The sequence below is a fragment of the Athalia rosae genome, chromosome 3 (assembly GCF_917208135.1).
Source record: "Athalia rosae chromosome 3, iyAthRosa1.1, whole genome shotgun sequence".
In the NCBI taxonomy this organism is placed as follows: domain Eukaryota; kingdom Metazoa; phylum Arthropoda; class Insecta; order Hymenoptera; family Athaliidae; genus Athalia; species Athalia rosae.
This window is the reverse complement of record NC_064028.1, coordinates 9,832,719-9,846,737: the sequence shown is the minus strand read 5'-3', so window position 1 is coordinate 9,846,737 and position 14,019 is coordinate 9,832,719. Positions and strand designations below refer to the sequence as shown.

At 36.4% G+C, this 14,019-nt stretch overlaps 3 protein-coding genes across 9 annotated transcripts; 1 reads left to right on the top strand and 2 right to left on the bottom strand.

The window, feature by feature from the left end:
* Positions 1-55: 55 nt before the first annotated feature.
* LOC105692214 (40S ribosomal protein S18) lies at positions 56-1,465 on the bottom strand. 2 transcript variants are annotated; one of them, XM_012411273.3, is made up of 4 exons: positions 1,326-1,465; positions 856-1,041; positions 523-624; positions 56-264 (listed from the first exon to the last, which is right to left on the bottom strand). In XM_012411273.3, the coding sequence occupies exons 1-4, from the start codon at positions 1,326-1,328 to the stop codon at positions 97-99; spliced, it is 459 nt and encodes a 152-aa protein (XP_012266696.1). In that variant the 5' UTR covers positions 1,329-1,465; the 3' UTR covers positions 56-96. The 2 variants fall into 2 exon arrangements, with proteins under 2 accessions (XP_012266696.1, XP_048508250.1); XM_048652293.1 differs by lacking the exon at positions 1,326-1,465 and having other exon boundaries at positions 856-1,050.
* An 81-nt stretch (positions 1,466-1,546) lies between these two features.
* On the top strand, positions 1,547-9,525 carry LOC105692223 (histone-lysine N-methyltransferase NSD2). Of its 4 annotated transcripts, none has more exons than XM_048652273.1 (14): positions 1,547-1,769; positions 1,951-2,215; positions 2,501-2,792; positions 2,901-3,307; positions 3,379-4,150; positions 4,212-4,417; positions 4,569-4,890; positions 4,980-5,202; positions 5,277-5,469; positions 5,554-5,983; positions 6,097-6,361; positions 6,439-6,659; positions 6,749-6,945; positions 7,023-7,230. In XM_048652273.1, the coding sequence occupies exons 2-14, from the start codon at positions 1,991-1,993 to the stop codon at positions 7,092-7,094; spliced, it is 3,825 nt and encodes a 1,274-aa protein (XP_048508230.1). In that variant the 5' UTR covers positions 1,547-1,769; positions 1,951-1,990; the 3' UTR covers positions 7,095-7,230. The 4 variants fall into 4 exon arrangements, with proteins under 4 accessions (XP_048508230.1, XP_012266708.2, XP_012266706.2 ...); XM_012411285.3 differs by having other exon boundaries at positions 1,548-1,769; positions 7,035-7,230; XM_012411283.3 differs by having other exon boundaries at positions 1,554-1,769; positions 4,239-4,417; positions 7,081-9,525.
* Positions 8,837-13,911, bottom strand: LOC105692224 (calcium permeable stress-gated cation channel 1). 3 transcript variants are annotated; one of them, XR_007277494.1, is made up of 11 exons: positions 13,743-13,911; positions 13,154-13,280; positions 12,761-12,978; positions 11,739-12,015; positions 11,323-11,619; positions 10,919-11,227; positions 10,502-10,828; positions 10,153-10,428; positions 9,850-10,083; positions 9,485-9,774; positions 8,837-9,407 (listed from the first exon to the last, which is right to left on the bottom strand). XR_007277494.1 is itself a non-coding variant. In XM_012411287.3 (11 exons), exons 1-11 carry the CDS (start codon positions 13,760-13,762, stop codon positions 9,404-9,406), a joined length of 2,286 nt encoding a protein of 761 aa, XP_012266710.1. In that variant the 5' UTR covers positions 13,763-13,911; the 3' UTR covers positions 8,837-9,403. The 3 variants fall into 3 exon arrangements, 2 of the variants coding, with proteins under 2 accessions (XP_012266710.1, XP_012266709.1); XM_012411287.3 differs by having other exon boundaries at positions 9,578-9,774; XM_012411286.3 differs by having other exon boundaries at positions 8,837-9,774.
* Positions 13,912-14,019: the final 108 nt, after the last annotated feature.

The following is a 14,019-nucleotide window of genomic DNA, read 5'->3' as shown; positions in this document are numbered from 1 at the left end:
TTCTGGTATTCGAATCGAAAGTTGGACGAATAAAGATCAAACAAGCAGGTAAAAGTTGGGTTTTAAAGTTTTATTGTTATCCAATCACGTGTAAAATTACTTCTTCTTGGAGACACCAACAGTGCGTCCACGACGACCGGTAGTTTTGGTATGCTGACCGCGTACACGGAGGCCCCAGTAGTGTCGAAGACCTCGGTGAGCTCGGATCTTCTTCATGCGTTCCAAATCTTCACGTAATTTTGAGTCCAGATTTGAGCTGGTCAACTGTCAAAGTAAGGAAATTGGATGATTTACATGGCTACAGGTAAAATAAAATTTATTTCTGCTGTTTGAAACTCTTTGTTGCATTCTAGTCTCTAGCTATTTAGCACACTTAAAGAAAATATACAATCTAAAAGTGAACTATCATGCAGTTAATCTTGCACAGACTACCAGCCATACAACACACAGTACCAGTGCGCATTGCCGTTTATCTGTGCATTAAAATTCCAAGAATTTGAATACTAGAAAACTAATGCTCACCTGTGAGTACTTTCCATCGACAATATCTTTTTGCCTGTTGAGGAACCAGTCAGGGATTTTGTACTGCCTAGGGTTGGACATGATCGTGATGATTTTTTCCACCTTGAAAGAAATATATAGATGAAAAAAAATTACCAACACCTAAATTATACTGGTGAATTTCGATGCTCGATATAATGCAATCACGAGCTTTGACAAAAGTTATAAACTGTTGATTTTTAGTGAATTTAAAATAATCGAACGTGATGTTATGGAGTGTAGGTTAGGGATAGGTCAGGACAGCCGGTTTGGAGAAATGAGACTAGACAAAAAAACGTCAACCATTATAGTTACCTCTTCTTCGGAGCACTCTCCTGCACGTTTATCAAGGTCTACATCGGCCTTCTTGAGAACAATGTTGGCGTAACGACGACCTACACCCTTGATGGCGGTCATGGCAAACATAACCTTTATGTTACCATCGATGTTCGTGCCCATAACACGAAGAATGTGTTGAAACTTTTCTGGGATAACGAGCGACTGAAACATATAATTGAATTACATAGTGCAGGACATTACAGCAATTCGACAAACTGTCAAACATTGTAAACACGCATCACGCCATTCGTATTCTGAACAATCCGCTGTTCCCGAGCAATACATATTGTATTGAAAATTAACACCATCGGTACAACGAACGTGTGAACTATAGGTAGAAATACATCATAACAGCTTTCTTAATTATCGCCACCCAGCATTACTTTCCATTTTCACAGGATTACTTTGTTTTTCACGGATTTGTCAGTCAGAATACGAAAACTCACCATTTTAACCGATTGTCAGCTACAAAAAGAGATGTTTGGCGGATCCGGAAACCCGAGACTGCAGAACTGCGAGTAGCGGTTCTCGAGCAGAGTTCTCGAGACGCCCAAGAGGACATCTGTTGTAGTTTTCAATAATTCCCGAATAACGGGTCAAGCTACAGTATAGGGAGCAAAAGGGAGCCAGACGAAATCGCGGGAAAGGCGCCCTGTTGCAGCGGTGGCTCCGTACGCTGTCTAATCGTTGTCGTCAATAATCAACCTTAAGTTTGCCATAAAAAATGAACGTTAATTTATAGAAGTAGATTGTGGTAGATGACTGTGGCAACGTTCTCCACAAGGAATAACGCGCATAATATAAATCATTCATACAGTTTATGTTGTGGAAGAGCGGCTCAACCGCCGACATTCGGTCATCGCAATTATTTCTACCACAGTGCTGTATTGGTACTTATAAAAATCACATATCTTTATTCTGAAATGAGCGTACATGCAACTTACTAAGTGAAAATACTCTCTAACGTGTGGTCAATTCATTACATTATCTCTTGTTCTCTGAGTATCATCTGCCAAAAGAAATACTTCAACTTCTAGACGACAGTTCTCATTAATCGTATGTATTCCACAGATTCATAAATGCAAAATGTTTCTATAACACAAGGGGTATTATGAGCTCTTCGAACCTCGAGGAGCTTAGAGAGGCTCCACGAGCAGATATTGAATGTACTGCATTGACTGGGATGAAAAAGGCAATTAACGATTCCCTTGACTCTCCGGTATCCGCTGAGCCAGTAGTCAATGGTTCTGCAAATGCATTATCCGTTATTTCATCACCTGGAACAAGCCGATATGGAAGAACCATTAAATCCAAACTTCGTAGTAGTATGCCATTGGTATGATTCCCATGTTTTCTTCAGCTGCTTCTTTTACTTTTGACATATTGGATTTTCAATTGGCCCATATACTTCCAATTATCTCTTATTCGTTCTATTTCGTGTCACTACTTCAGTGCACTCTATTTTAATTAAGAATATGTTTGATGGGTAATAGTCAGCCATGTTTTCTTGTCCACATCCGTTTAGAACATACTACAAAATTTCTATACCAGGAAAACTTTACAAATATTTCCTTGTGATATTTTCCAAAGACAGGATGTCATTTGTCAATTTATATTTCAGACTTTTACCACACTGCCTTATAAGTCAGAAATATTTACTCCAGATAATAGTGAAAATGGAGGCAATATTACCAAGACTAATGTCGGAGTTACAGATTCTGTTGATCAAAATGTTGCTGTAGAAAATGATTCTGATAGTATTCATGTTTCAAAAGAATCAGACAGTCTGCACAACATTGTAGAATGCAGTTGGTCACTAGGACAATTAGCCTGGGCTCGGATAGGCACATTTCCATTTTGGCCATGTGTCATCAATTCAGAACCTATCACTATGATATACCATAAATTAATCAGTAAGTATTCTACAATTCTTACTGATTGTCATCTATTAGCAAGTAGTTTGCAAGTAACTACCGGTAGCTTTGTTATCCATCTCAACATATGATATGGTTATAAACTAGATAAAGGAAGAGCACAATACTTGAGTATACACGTTCGTTATTTCGGCGACAAAGGACGGCATAATTGGGTTGCCGCTAATAATTTGATGCCTTTCACTGGCATTGAAAATTTTCGTAGTCTAGCAGAGTCTTTGTCTAATGAACCGAAGAAAAAAGACCCTAGATATGCTGCTGCATTTATCATTAAACCTAGTGCAAAAGCAAAGTGGGATGAAGCGGTCATGGAAGCTACGGAAGTGATGTCAATGTCTGACGAGGAAAGAGCTCAACTATTTATGCCGAAAATTAAAGAACCCAAGTCTGTAACACCAAAAGTACCTCAAAGCGATTCTAACGAAAAATCTCGCAAAAGGAAACTATCTTTGGATCATAAAAAATCTTTGTCTAAAAAAATTAAACAAGAAAATGTGAGGATAATTCTTAAAAATCAAAAAACATTTTCATTTGTATTACATTCTAATTTTGGTCATCTTCATAGGCTGATTCCGAAGGTGATACTGGGGAGAGGCTAGAAAAACCAAAATCACGTAAACAGAAGCGTGAAAATAATGACAATAATGCAGAAGTGAGTTTGAATGCCAATACACCGCCAACACCACCCTCTAGTCATAAAGATTCAAGCGATGAAGCCCCGTTGCCCAGAAAACCTAAAGCTATAAAAATAAAAGATGGTGTAAAAAAAGGGTTTGAAATTTATTATGAACGAAATAGAGCTAGTATAGAACACGAGCAACCAGAGGCATCAGAGGAGGAAATCAGAAAATATTTAATTAAAAATTGGGCTAACATGAATCATGCTTCAAAAAGTACATACTCTGTCCGATTAAAGCAGAACAGTTCCCAGGCAGTCGATAGTTCTTCAGAAGATGAAGAAAACACGTCTTTAGAAGAAGAAAAAGTATTTACTGTGAGTAAAAAGCTTAAGTCTAATACCGACAAAATTGACACAAGTGCAGCTGAAAATCTTAATGGAAAGAAGAAGAGGCCCTACAATTTATTCAAAGGTATGAAACAAGAAAGAGTATGTCAAATCTGTGAAAAGACTGGTAAACTAACAAGATGCCGAGGACCCTGTTATTCATACTTCCATTTGCCGTGTGTAAAACCTGGGGAATCAAGTCCAGAGCATAGTATGGATGGAAACACAACAGAAGATGAATTTGTTGATCAGTTTAAAGAGATTAATGCAACTTTGCCAGAAGAAGACGACAATAATCAAGAAGAGGATGACAGTGACGATAAGATTGAAGGTAAGTTTTTTATCAGTTAGCTAGATATTGGAAACCACTACACTAACCTTATAAATGGTAGGAGGCAAACTCGTTGTTGACGTTCTAGACAAAAATGATGAACCAGTGGAGCAATCGGAGGAAGAAGCCTTCAAGTGTATAGATTGCCTATCCGGAGTCGCACCAGCATGTTTTATATGCAACGAAAGAGAGGGTGATAGAATCAGGTGCACAGTCCTTGCATGTGGGAAACATTATCATTCAGCATGCCTGAAACCATGGCCGCAGGTGACTTTGCCATATTTATGTTTTGCCAAATGACGCAAACTTTAGTCTTTTTTCGTTATAGCTTTATTTCATTTGCATTGATTTTCAATATGATGTAATTGTCTATCTGTTGAGTAACTATTTGTTCTGTTTCTTTCTCCAATGATATCAGTCGCATTGGCAGGGTGGACGATTGTCTTGTCCGTATCACGTGTGCCACACTTGTAGCTCAGATAATCCACGAGATAGTCATCGCTCAAGGGCCGCAAATGAGAAACTGGTGAGATGTGTACGATGTCCGTCTTCATACCATCCCTCGATTTCCTGCCTACCAGCTGGCTCTAGTATTTTGACAGGCAGTCAAATCGTTTGTCCAAAGCACCATAAGACTCCTCATCCCCCGCTAAATGCTGCCTGGTGTTTTCTCTGTACCCGTGGTGGTAGTCTCATCTGTTGCGACACATGCCCAACTTCTTTCCATCCAGAATGCTTAGGTAATATACAACTGTTCACATTGTTGAGTTATTATATGAAATTACTGAGTGTTTGCCAAGTTCAAAGCTCATGAATCATATGATCATAGGAATAGATGCACCGGATGGTGCCTTTATTTGTGAAGACTGTGAAACAGGTCGTTTACCACTTTATGGCGAGGTGACGTGGGTGAAATTGGGGACTTATAGATGGTGGCCCTCAATTATATGTTATCCTCATGAAATTCCCCATAATGTATTGAGCATCCCTCACAATCCAGGTGAATTCTGTGTTATGTTTCTTGGGACTAAGGATTACTACTGGGTCCATCGGTGAGTGTTTCTGGTGTAGATAAAGTGACACGTCGATTTTTTATTTTTAATCATTATTGCAACAATCTTTATAGGGGACGAGCTTTTCTTTATCAAGATGGTGATGCAAATGCAAAAACTTCAACGGGTAAACGAAATGTTGACGAAGCATATAGAAAAGCATTGTCAGAAGCTCAAGAAATGCATCGACGGTTGAAAGCCGAAAGAGCTGCTGCTAAAGATAATGGTACTCAAAACCTCAAGCCTCCTCTATACGTTAAACTAAAGGTGAGAAATTACAAAATTTATTGAATAGAAAATGTCTATTGCATAAGGCTTTTCTTAGAAATCTTTGTGACTTTTTTTTCATAGGTAAATAAACCTGTAGGAAACGTTAAACCTCTCGAAGTAGAGAGTATAACTGCCTGTGACTGTGATCCAGATTGGGATAATCCTTGTGCCCCAGAGACAGATTGCCTAAATCGCATTCTCTCTATAGAATGTAGTCCAGGAATATGCCCAGCAGGAGTAAAATGTGGAAATCAGGCATTTGTGAGGCGCCAGTATCCTGCTATGGAACCTTTTCATACTGCTGGAAGAGGGTGGGGGCTTAGAGCCCTAGAAAGTATAAAGGCAGGCCGATTCGTCGTAGAATATGTAGGAGAAGTTATCGACGAGGCCGAGTACAAACGTAGGTTACAGCGCAAGAAAGAATCAAAAGACGAAAATTTTTACTTTCTCACGATCGATAATTTCCGAATGATTGATGCTGAGCCTAAGGGAAACCTCAGCCGGTTCATGAGTGAGTATGAAAACTCCTTAACAACGCAAAAGAAAACATTTCTAGTATGATTCAATACGGCACCAAATGATAACACTGTGACTTTTTTCTGTAATAATCCTCTTACCTGTTAGATCATTCTTGTCAACCTAATTGTGAGACTCAAAAATGGACGGTGAATGGTGATACCAGAATAGGTCTGTTTGCATTACGCGACATAGATCCTAGTGAAGAACTAACTTTTAATTATAATTTGGCTTGCGACGGAGAAACTAGAAAACCGTGCCTTTGCGGAGCACCTAATTGTAGCGGATTCATTGGACTTAAGGTGCAAAAATTAATGCAACAGCTAAACAATATGCCTGCCAAGAAGACGGAAAAAATCAAGAAGCAAAGACGGTGAGTTAAATATGAAGAAATATTTGATTGAACTCAGCTCCTATTATTTGATGAATTTGGAATAAATTTTATCCCAGATCTGGTAAAGTACTTTCATGCTGGAGATGTGGACACGTGATAACTGATCTGAATGATTTACTCAAGTGTGAAATGAAGGGTTGTTCCAAAGCATATCATAAGTTTTGTGTAACAGTTAAAGATAATGTTCCAAGATTCAATTGCCCTTGGCATTACTGCGGTATTTGCGGTCGTTGGACCAAATCACATTGTTCAATTTGCAGTATAGCTTACTGTCGAGGTAAATATTGATTTGAAATAAATTCAATCTCTTCAAGAATTTTTACCGTTTTAAAACTCACGATAGCTAACGAATAATAATTTTCACAGCACACGTTGAAGACAAATTAACGGAATATGGCAAAAGAGGAGGTTTAATTTGCCAATCACATAGTACAATAGATTTCGACAATGATTCTGATAATGACACTGAAACTGAAAAAGAAGAATCTTCAATTGGATTCAGTAGCCCAATTTTACCCGAAAAAGCGACACCTAGAGAATCATCTAGAGTTACTATTATCGAGGTAAGTTTCTAACTGATAACTACATTTGAGTTGTTGCGAGCTTTATTTACATTTATGAATTGCAAATCAAATTATAGTCCTTTTCACAGCCCAATTTTTCTTTGAAAACAATTGGCACCAATATTTATGACGTAGGTACACGTCAGTAGCGAAGAGGGGGAAGAATCGCAGAAAGAGGATGAAGATGAACAAATTGAAAATACAAATCAGACGATAGATGGGGGAGACGAAAAGAAAATATCGATAAAAAATACCCATGTGTCCAGACGATTTTCACTTAGAAAACAACAACAGGAAGAAGCTGCGAGAACTATCAATGCACTGACGTCCAGTCAACTAGAAGCAATAATTGGAGGAATTGTGGTAAAAGATAAAAGTCTGTAGTAAAGTTTGAGTAATTATATTGTAAATTAAAACGTGGAGCGTTCACCTACTAGGAATATTCACAATTAGTAAGGGAAGATGCATTTTAGTTTAAATATTGAATCAATAGTAAAAATCAAAAAATAATGAATACAAAGAAAGAAACAAACAATGGATATACTTTTGATGTTAGTCACCTAACTATATCATAAGGTTATATTTACACCAGATGTCGATCTAGCAATTATTCGACACATCTGTAATTCAAAAAAAATATACATACCTTTACGGAAAAGAAAAGCAGTATGTAATAAACTGAATGGCCATTGGTTGAATTCGAGGTTGAAATAGCTTTCAAAAAGCCAACATAATTTTATTTCATAGAATAAGTATTGGTGTATCGATAGGTCTTCTTAATTACTCTACTTGAATAACAGTGGGATATACCTAGTATTCAAGGAATCAAGGCAAGAATATTCAATAATCGTTTGGTGTGAATAAAACTTATATCCAAAATAGATCTATAAATAATACAGCTGGATTATCGCATAGATGAAATCTGGCTTCTTCGAAATTTGTTATGTTTTCAAAGCTCTAGTATAATTGATTAAATAAATTAATATTCCGAACGGAATATCACGTGGAGCAATTGGAGGAAAAAGTAATAGAAGAAAGTATTTTATAAGTTGTACATAAACAGTACAGCCGAAACCTCTAGGAGAAATTATAGTAAATATTAGATGAAACAGTTTATTTCAATAATGATATTATACGATAATTCATCGAAATAAAGTTAAATCCATAAATATCGTTCCAAGATGTTGATACGTGTAGAAACTTATCCGTAATCATAAATAGTCGTTGTAATTTTTGAGGTATTGCACATTAAAATTATGAAAGCATATTTATTTTCATCCCATATCGATTAATCATTTTTGCAAGTAACACAGATCCTGATAACATCTTGCGTATAATACGGTACAAATTTAACGTAAATAATCGGAAATCCTATTCTTCTTCATGGAAAATATGACTTTTAATTAACTAGGTAAAGTATAAAAACCCTAACGGTATTTATGTGCCTTTTTTTTCTTAACCATCAATCTATTAAAAACACTTATTGCAAGAATTTTGTACACTTTTAATACGTATCAAATATAATAGGAAGATTATTTAGATTTTATACGATTTTGATTATTATTCGTGCGAAAGTATCATCTTTTTTTCACTGGTAGCCAAAATGCCCTTTACATCCTAAATGACAAGCTATGGGAAAATACTCGATAATAGCTATATAATTTACAATACTTTATGATATACATCAAATTATTCATAAATACAATAGGGTGGGAGAGGGAAGAAGCTGAGTTTACTTTTGTATAGTAACAATTTGCTTCCACAATGTTCTCAATTATATGTCAGCTCAGTTCAATTATTCTTTGGGCAGCATTAGATTAATCCTGACAGTATTAGGAATATAAAATATTATTGCAAAAACAAAAAATAAAACAAAACAAAACAAAACCTCTAGCTCGCAAAGTTTTATATTATAATTTATACCTGGTATATACAAATGATAAGTCGTATAAATTTATAACCAACTTGACAATTTGCTTATGATGTTTATATGTCATAAACATATAATTATTGTATGGAATTTCGATACGCTATTGCAACACTTTGCGGTAATAGGTAGAGAATTCAAAATCTATGATACAATTAATATTAATAATTCTTGGTAGTCGTTATTAACACCACGAAGTAGATATAAAATAATACTAATATTAATAATAATGATGATATCACCTATTTACAATTGATTCAGATCGACCAAATACGATATACAACAAAACAATGTTGTAGATAGACTTGAGGTATACTTTGCGGTAAGAAAAAACTGTTTTTAATATATTGGTAAAAACTATTCATAAAACATTTGTTTTAATATTTAATAACCTGCAACGGTGCTGAGAAGCGACGAATATCATAGATCTAATTTTTGCCGCCAGCTAAGGCATTATGTTATACTTTGACTTTCCTTCAATTCAGACCCCCTTTTAGTGATACGAGCCTAATTAAAACTGTCCTTGATCATCTATCTGCAACAAAATATTCTTATTCGATATTGTGTGATGAATGAACTTTAACGTAGCCCAAAAATTAAATGTAAAGCTACCGCATATTATTTGAGTAAAACCGGTTTCATTCGATCATCAATTCAACTTAAATAAATTACACCCTTGGCTCTCTTCCATAATCTTGATACAACCTTGGACTTTCTTGCAAAGCAACTGAGTTGGGGTCAGTCGAAACGCTAATTGAATTATCCTCTGCTGCATCTGAACTTATAGTTGTTGTAGAATTTTGTACAGCAGTTTCTACGGGACTATGTAACCTCGGTTTTATCCTCAGCACTGGTGGCACAAAACTTTGCGCTGCACCTAAATCTCCCCTCGGCCCCTGTATCTGAGAGTACATCGACATCGTGTTATATGTCACCTGTGATATTGATTGTATTAATCATATTTTCAAATTTATTACCTTTGATTTAGATTGAGGCAATGTAGCACCAGTAACAAGACCTAAAATGCTTGCAGCTAATCCACTAAGTTGAACTGCGGCAAGCGGAGAAAGACCTCGACGCACTAAACCTAAAGCTAAGAGAGTTGCTTGAGCTAAAATAGGAGCAGCACCTGCTGCTGCCGCAGCTGCACCAGCAAGTTGCCCTCCGCCCACGCACGGACCGTAGGCAAAACATAAATTGTGTCTATCAACCTGTAGACAAAACCTCAGATAAGAAAACAAGTATCAAAAGGAAATTCCCATTTACAAATTTATGCGTACCAAATGCTTTACAGAGAGATACAACAATCCGAATGGCGTTATTAAGGGGCATGCCAAACTGTAAACTGTAGTCATAGTGAATACAAGTAGCAGCCACGCATAATGAGCTCCAAGCGGAAATTCCCAGAGTACAGCTCTCCTGACTGCGACACGTTCCGCTCTACTTCTGGCTATGCATAGTCTGAATGTGTAAAGAGCTAGTTCTGGAAATCTCACTAGTTCCAAACCGCATCCAACAAGCGCCGCCGTCACAATGTAGTTTACGAATAAGGCACCCTGCCAAACAAAATAATCATTATCGATTACAATCAATTGACGATTCATAAATATTGGCAGTTATAAAGTGCACCTGATCAGGCAAAAATACGCATTCCCATCTGCCAGTGTTGTTCCCTGCATTTACTGTCCAATCCAGAAAAGCTTGAGCGCTTGTTAATCCGAGACTTGGCAGAATAAGGACCATCAGAAGCAGCAAAAGTAGAGTCTTTCGCATAACTGCTCGATTTAATCCACTTCTTGTCCAATGCCTGACTAATGCTTCGCTTCTGCCAACTAATGCCGGCATCAAGGCAGCTATGCTCACCAAAAGTACAGTTGGCAAGAAAGAGGATACAATTGGACTGAGTTCTTTTATTTCTCCTGTGATCGGCAATTTGTTCACTGCTGTCACAATAACCTGTTGCAGAAAGTAGAAGTTGACGAACGAACTTAAAAAAATAACAAACCAATAATAATGTGAGATATTTTACAGAGTCAATTGAATTACCGCTGGTGTGGTGAGAAAGAATAAGCTGATACCAAGTGCTAAATTAATTAATGTGGCGTTCAGGTACCAGCAAGGTCTAGCTATGCTCAAATTTTCCCAAAAAATATCCGAAGGAGCTGGCGAATAATTGACTGACCATTTTACGGCAGGTGATAGTCGTAATTGTCTTTTCATAGTTCTTGCAGCACTGGGTGTACCTAAAGTAACGAATGCTATACCCAGTGGTCTGGCTAAAGCGACTTTTCTTTCCTCGTCCACTAGCGCAGTTAATTTCAATTCCTCCATTGCATAAAACTCTTGCGCATCCACCTAGACAATGGAAAGGTAATGAACGTAAATTTTTTATTTAACTTTGCTACAGTAGTGATGACGAATGATCACATATGTATCTGTATATTACTTACTGTGTGACAACAGCAGCTAATAACTTGTCCGCAAGGGTATGGATACAGTTTTAAAGGATGTCCTCGCCGTGCATAGTTTTCACAATAGAGCCTTGCCTGCTCTGCACAATCTCTCTGAAGATCTAGTTCCGATAGCCTCTTAATGTCATGTGCTAGAGTCACATCTTCTACCGTCAGAGTAGGGAATGCTTCTTTAAAGTACTGGGTCAGAGCTTCAACGTTGCATTGATATTTTGGTATTTCAGTGATAAGCAGCGTTCTCGCTGCAAGTTCACCTGCTGGTCTCGCGTCTCTTACCTATAAACAAGGTAAAGGTATTCATTGTAATTATTAATCTTATCATCGATCAAAGATAAGTTCTCGGTAACATAGTAGATCTTATATTTATGTATTAATATTGATCTCCTGAAACCTACCTGTTTCATAAAACGTCTCATTACTAAACCCCCAACTGGAAGATAAGACAATACCAGAAGAGTGTGCACCCAAATCCAGCCAGAAGTTGGATCGATATTGGACATAGTGGTATGACCAAAGGTCGCTTTGTCACCTTGTAGTTCGCCATGAAAATTGATTGGTAGCGCTATGCAGATAGCTGCAACTGTCATCAAGGCAGTTAACAGAATCAAGTGACGTTCAAAGGAAACATAAAGTAACCCGTCTGGTCCTGCTCGTCTGAGTAACTCTTCATCCCTGAAAAATTATGAAGACACATGAAAATGCATTGTAGAAAATAGAGTGCTTCAAAAAAATAAGTTTTGTTCCTATCATCTCAAAAGTTTCTAGTGCATATAAAAAAAATCCTTCCACAAGCCCAGCTCCATAGTTTGATTGTACATGACGCTCAACAATTGTTCGTTTTCCAATATAAATAACATGTCGAAAACTTTTTTTTTGTTATTCATCAAATAAAACTCGAAAAAAATTCTTTCACTATTTTGATGAATATGATCTGTTAGGAAAATAAATTCTCCACAAAAAAGCTTTCATGTGATTTTCTCGTAAACCTAACGAGCAGAGTTATTCGACTTTGAATACTAGTAACTAAGTGGGTACTGCAGTTGCAAAGAATTCGCCGACAATAATCGGCCGTTTTGAGAATGAATAATCAAATTACTTCATCAGAGCTTTTTTGTAGAGAATTTAGTTTCCTACAAGATCATATCCATCGAAATAGTGAAAGAATTTTCTTTCAAGTTTTATTTGATGGAGAAAACAAGAATTTTTTTCACATGTTATTTATATGGAAAAACGAAAAACTGTTGAGCGTTATGTAAAATGATAATACGAATCTGGACTTGTGGAAGGATTTTTTTCATATTCATTAGTAACTTTAAGGACAATAGGACTTGAAAAAAAAAAAAAAAATTTTTTTTTTTGGAGCAATCTAGGAGTAAAGCAAATATTGGAAAATCCAGATTTTTGTTTCAATACTGACGTAATTCTAAAGGCAGTAACAATCCAGGACAGATATCCTCTGTCAACGTGGGATAGTTGGGAATTCACCGAAGCTTCTACTCCAATAATGTCGACCTCTCTATCATCGTTATTCCCATAAAATAATTCTGTCCATCGATTATCAGATTTGTGTAACAAGGCAAGTCTACCATAATTCCATGCTCTTTTACGCAGCAAGCCAAATATCAATACCAAAATCTGTAAAAAATTATTAATATTCTTGATCAGGAATGACAAGCCTTCAATTTTTCAAAATCTTCTACATATCAAATGATATCAAATGATTTCTGTGATTAGAAATATAAGGTTGGTTGGTTTGGTAGATAAGGCACACAAGCAGTAATTGATAGCGGAACCCTGATTAGTATATTACCAAAAATCCGATAACGTTGAGTAGCAAATTTTCTGGAATTCCTGCATATACATCTGTGATAATGGTTGCATTATGTCTCGGTATTGGAATGCAGGTCTCCGGTGATGGGGGATCGTGAACGCTTCCGCTATAAGAAAGTGGAAGAAATAAAATGTTATTTCACTATATGTCAGCAATGTAACACTAGATAATATATGATCAGTATTTTAATAATTCAGATGCCAGAGCGGAAAATTGTGATGGTAATAAAAAATCATTTATAGAAATTAGTCATGTCACATTCGTTATGATAAATATTATCGTGAGTATTTATGATTGATATTATATTTGGAACTTTGGATTTTAGGAACAATACCCAAATAATTTATTTATTTTTAATTAATGAGAGTGAAAGGAGATTCCTCGAATTTTTTACAAGAAATTACTGTTGCTTTGTGTGAGAAATGCTTGTAAAAGAGTTTGTCTGACGCATGATAGTTTTATGTGTCATGGAAATAGAAAAGGTTGAATGAAAACTTTTAGAAATACATATTATCATAATTTTGTGAGGTATTGATAGCTGATTATATTCTCAAATCTGTATACTAACTAATCGTTGCCGTTATCCATGACTGAGTTGTGATACCAAGATTTCTCTTATTACATGTAAATAATTAGCAAAAAAGCATTTTAGAAAACATCTGTCTGTCAATGTGACAGCAGCACGAAATTAATTTAGCACCACAATGCCCCGTATCTTAACATAACCTCCCACTACAAGTGGATGAAAGGGATGCTATCATTTTTTCTTACGACACTTTCTCAGACCGTTAATCTTTCTAAATCGCTATTCTCCCGATCCACTCAGTTAACGCTGACGAATGTAG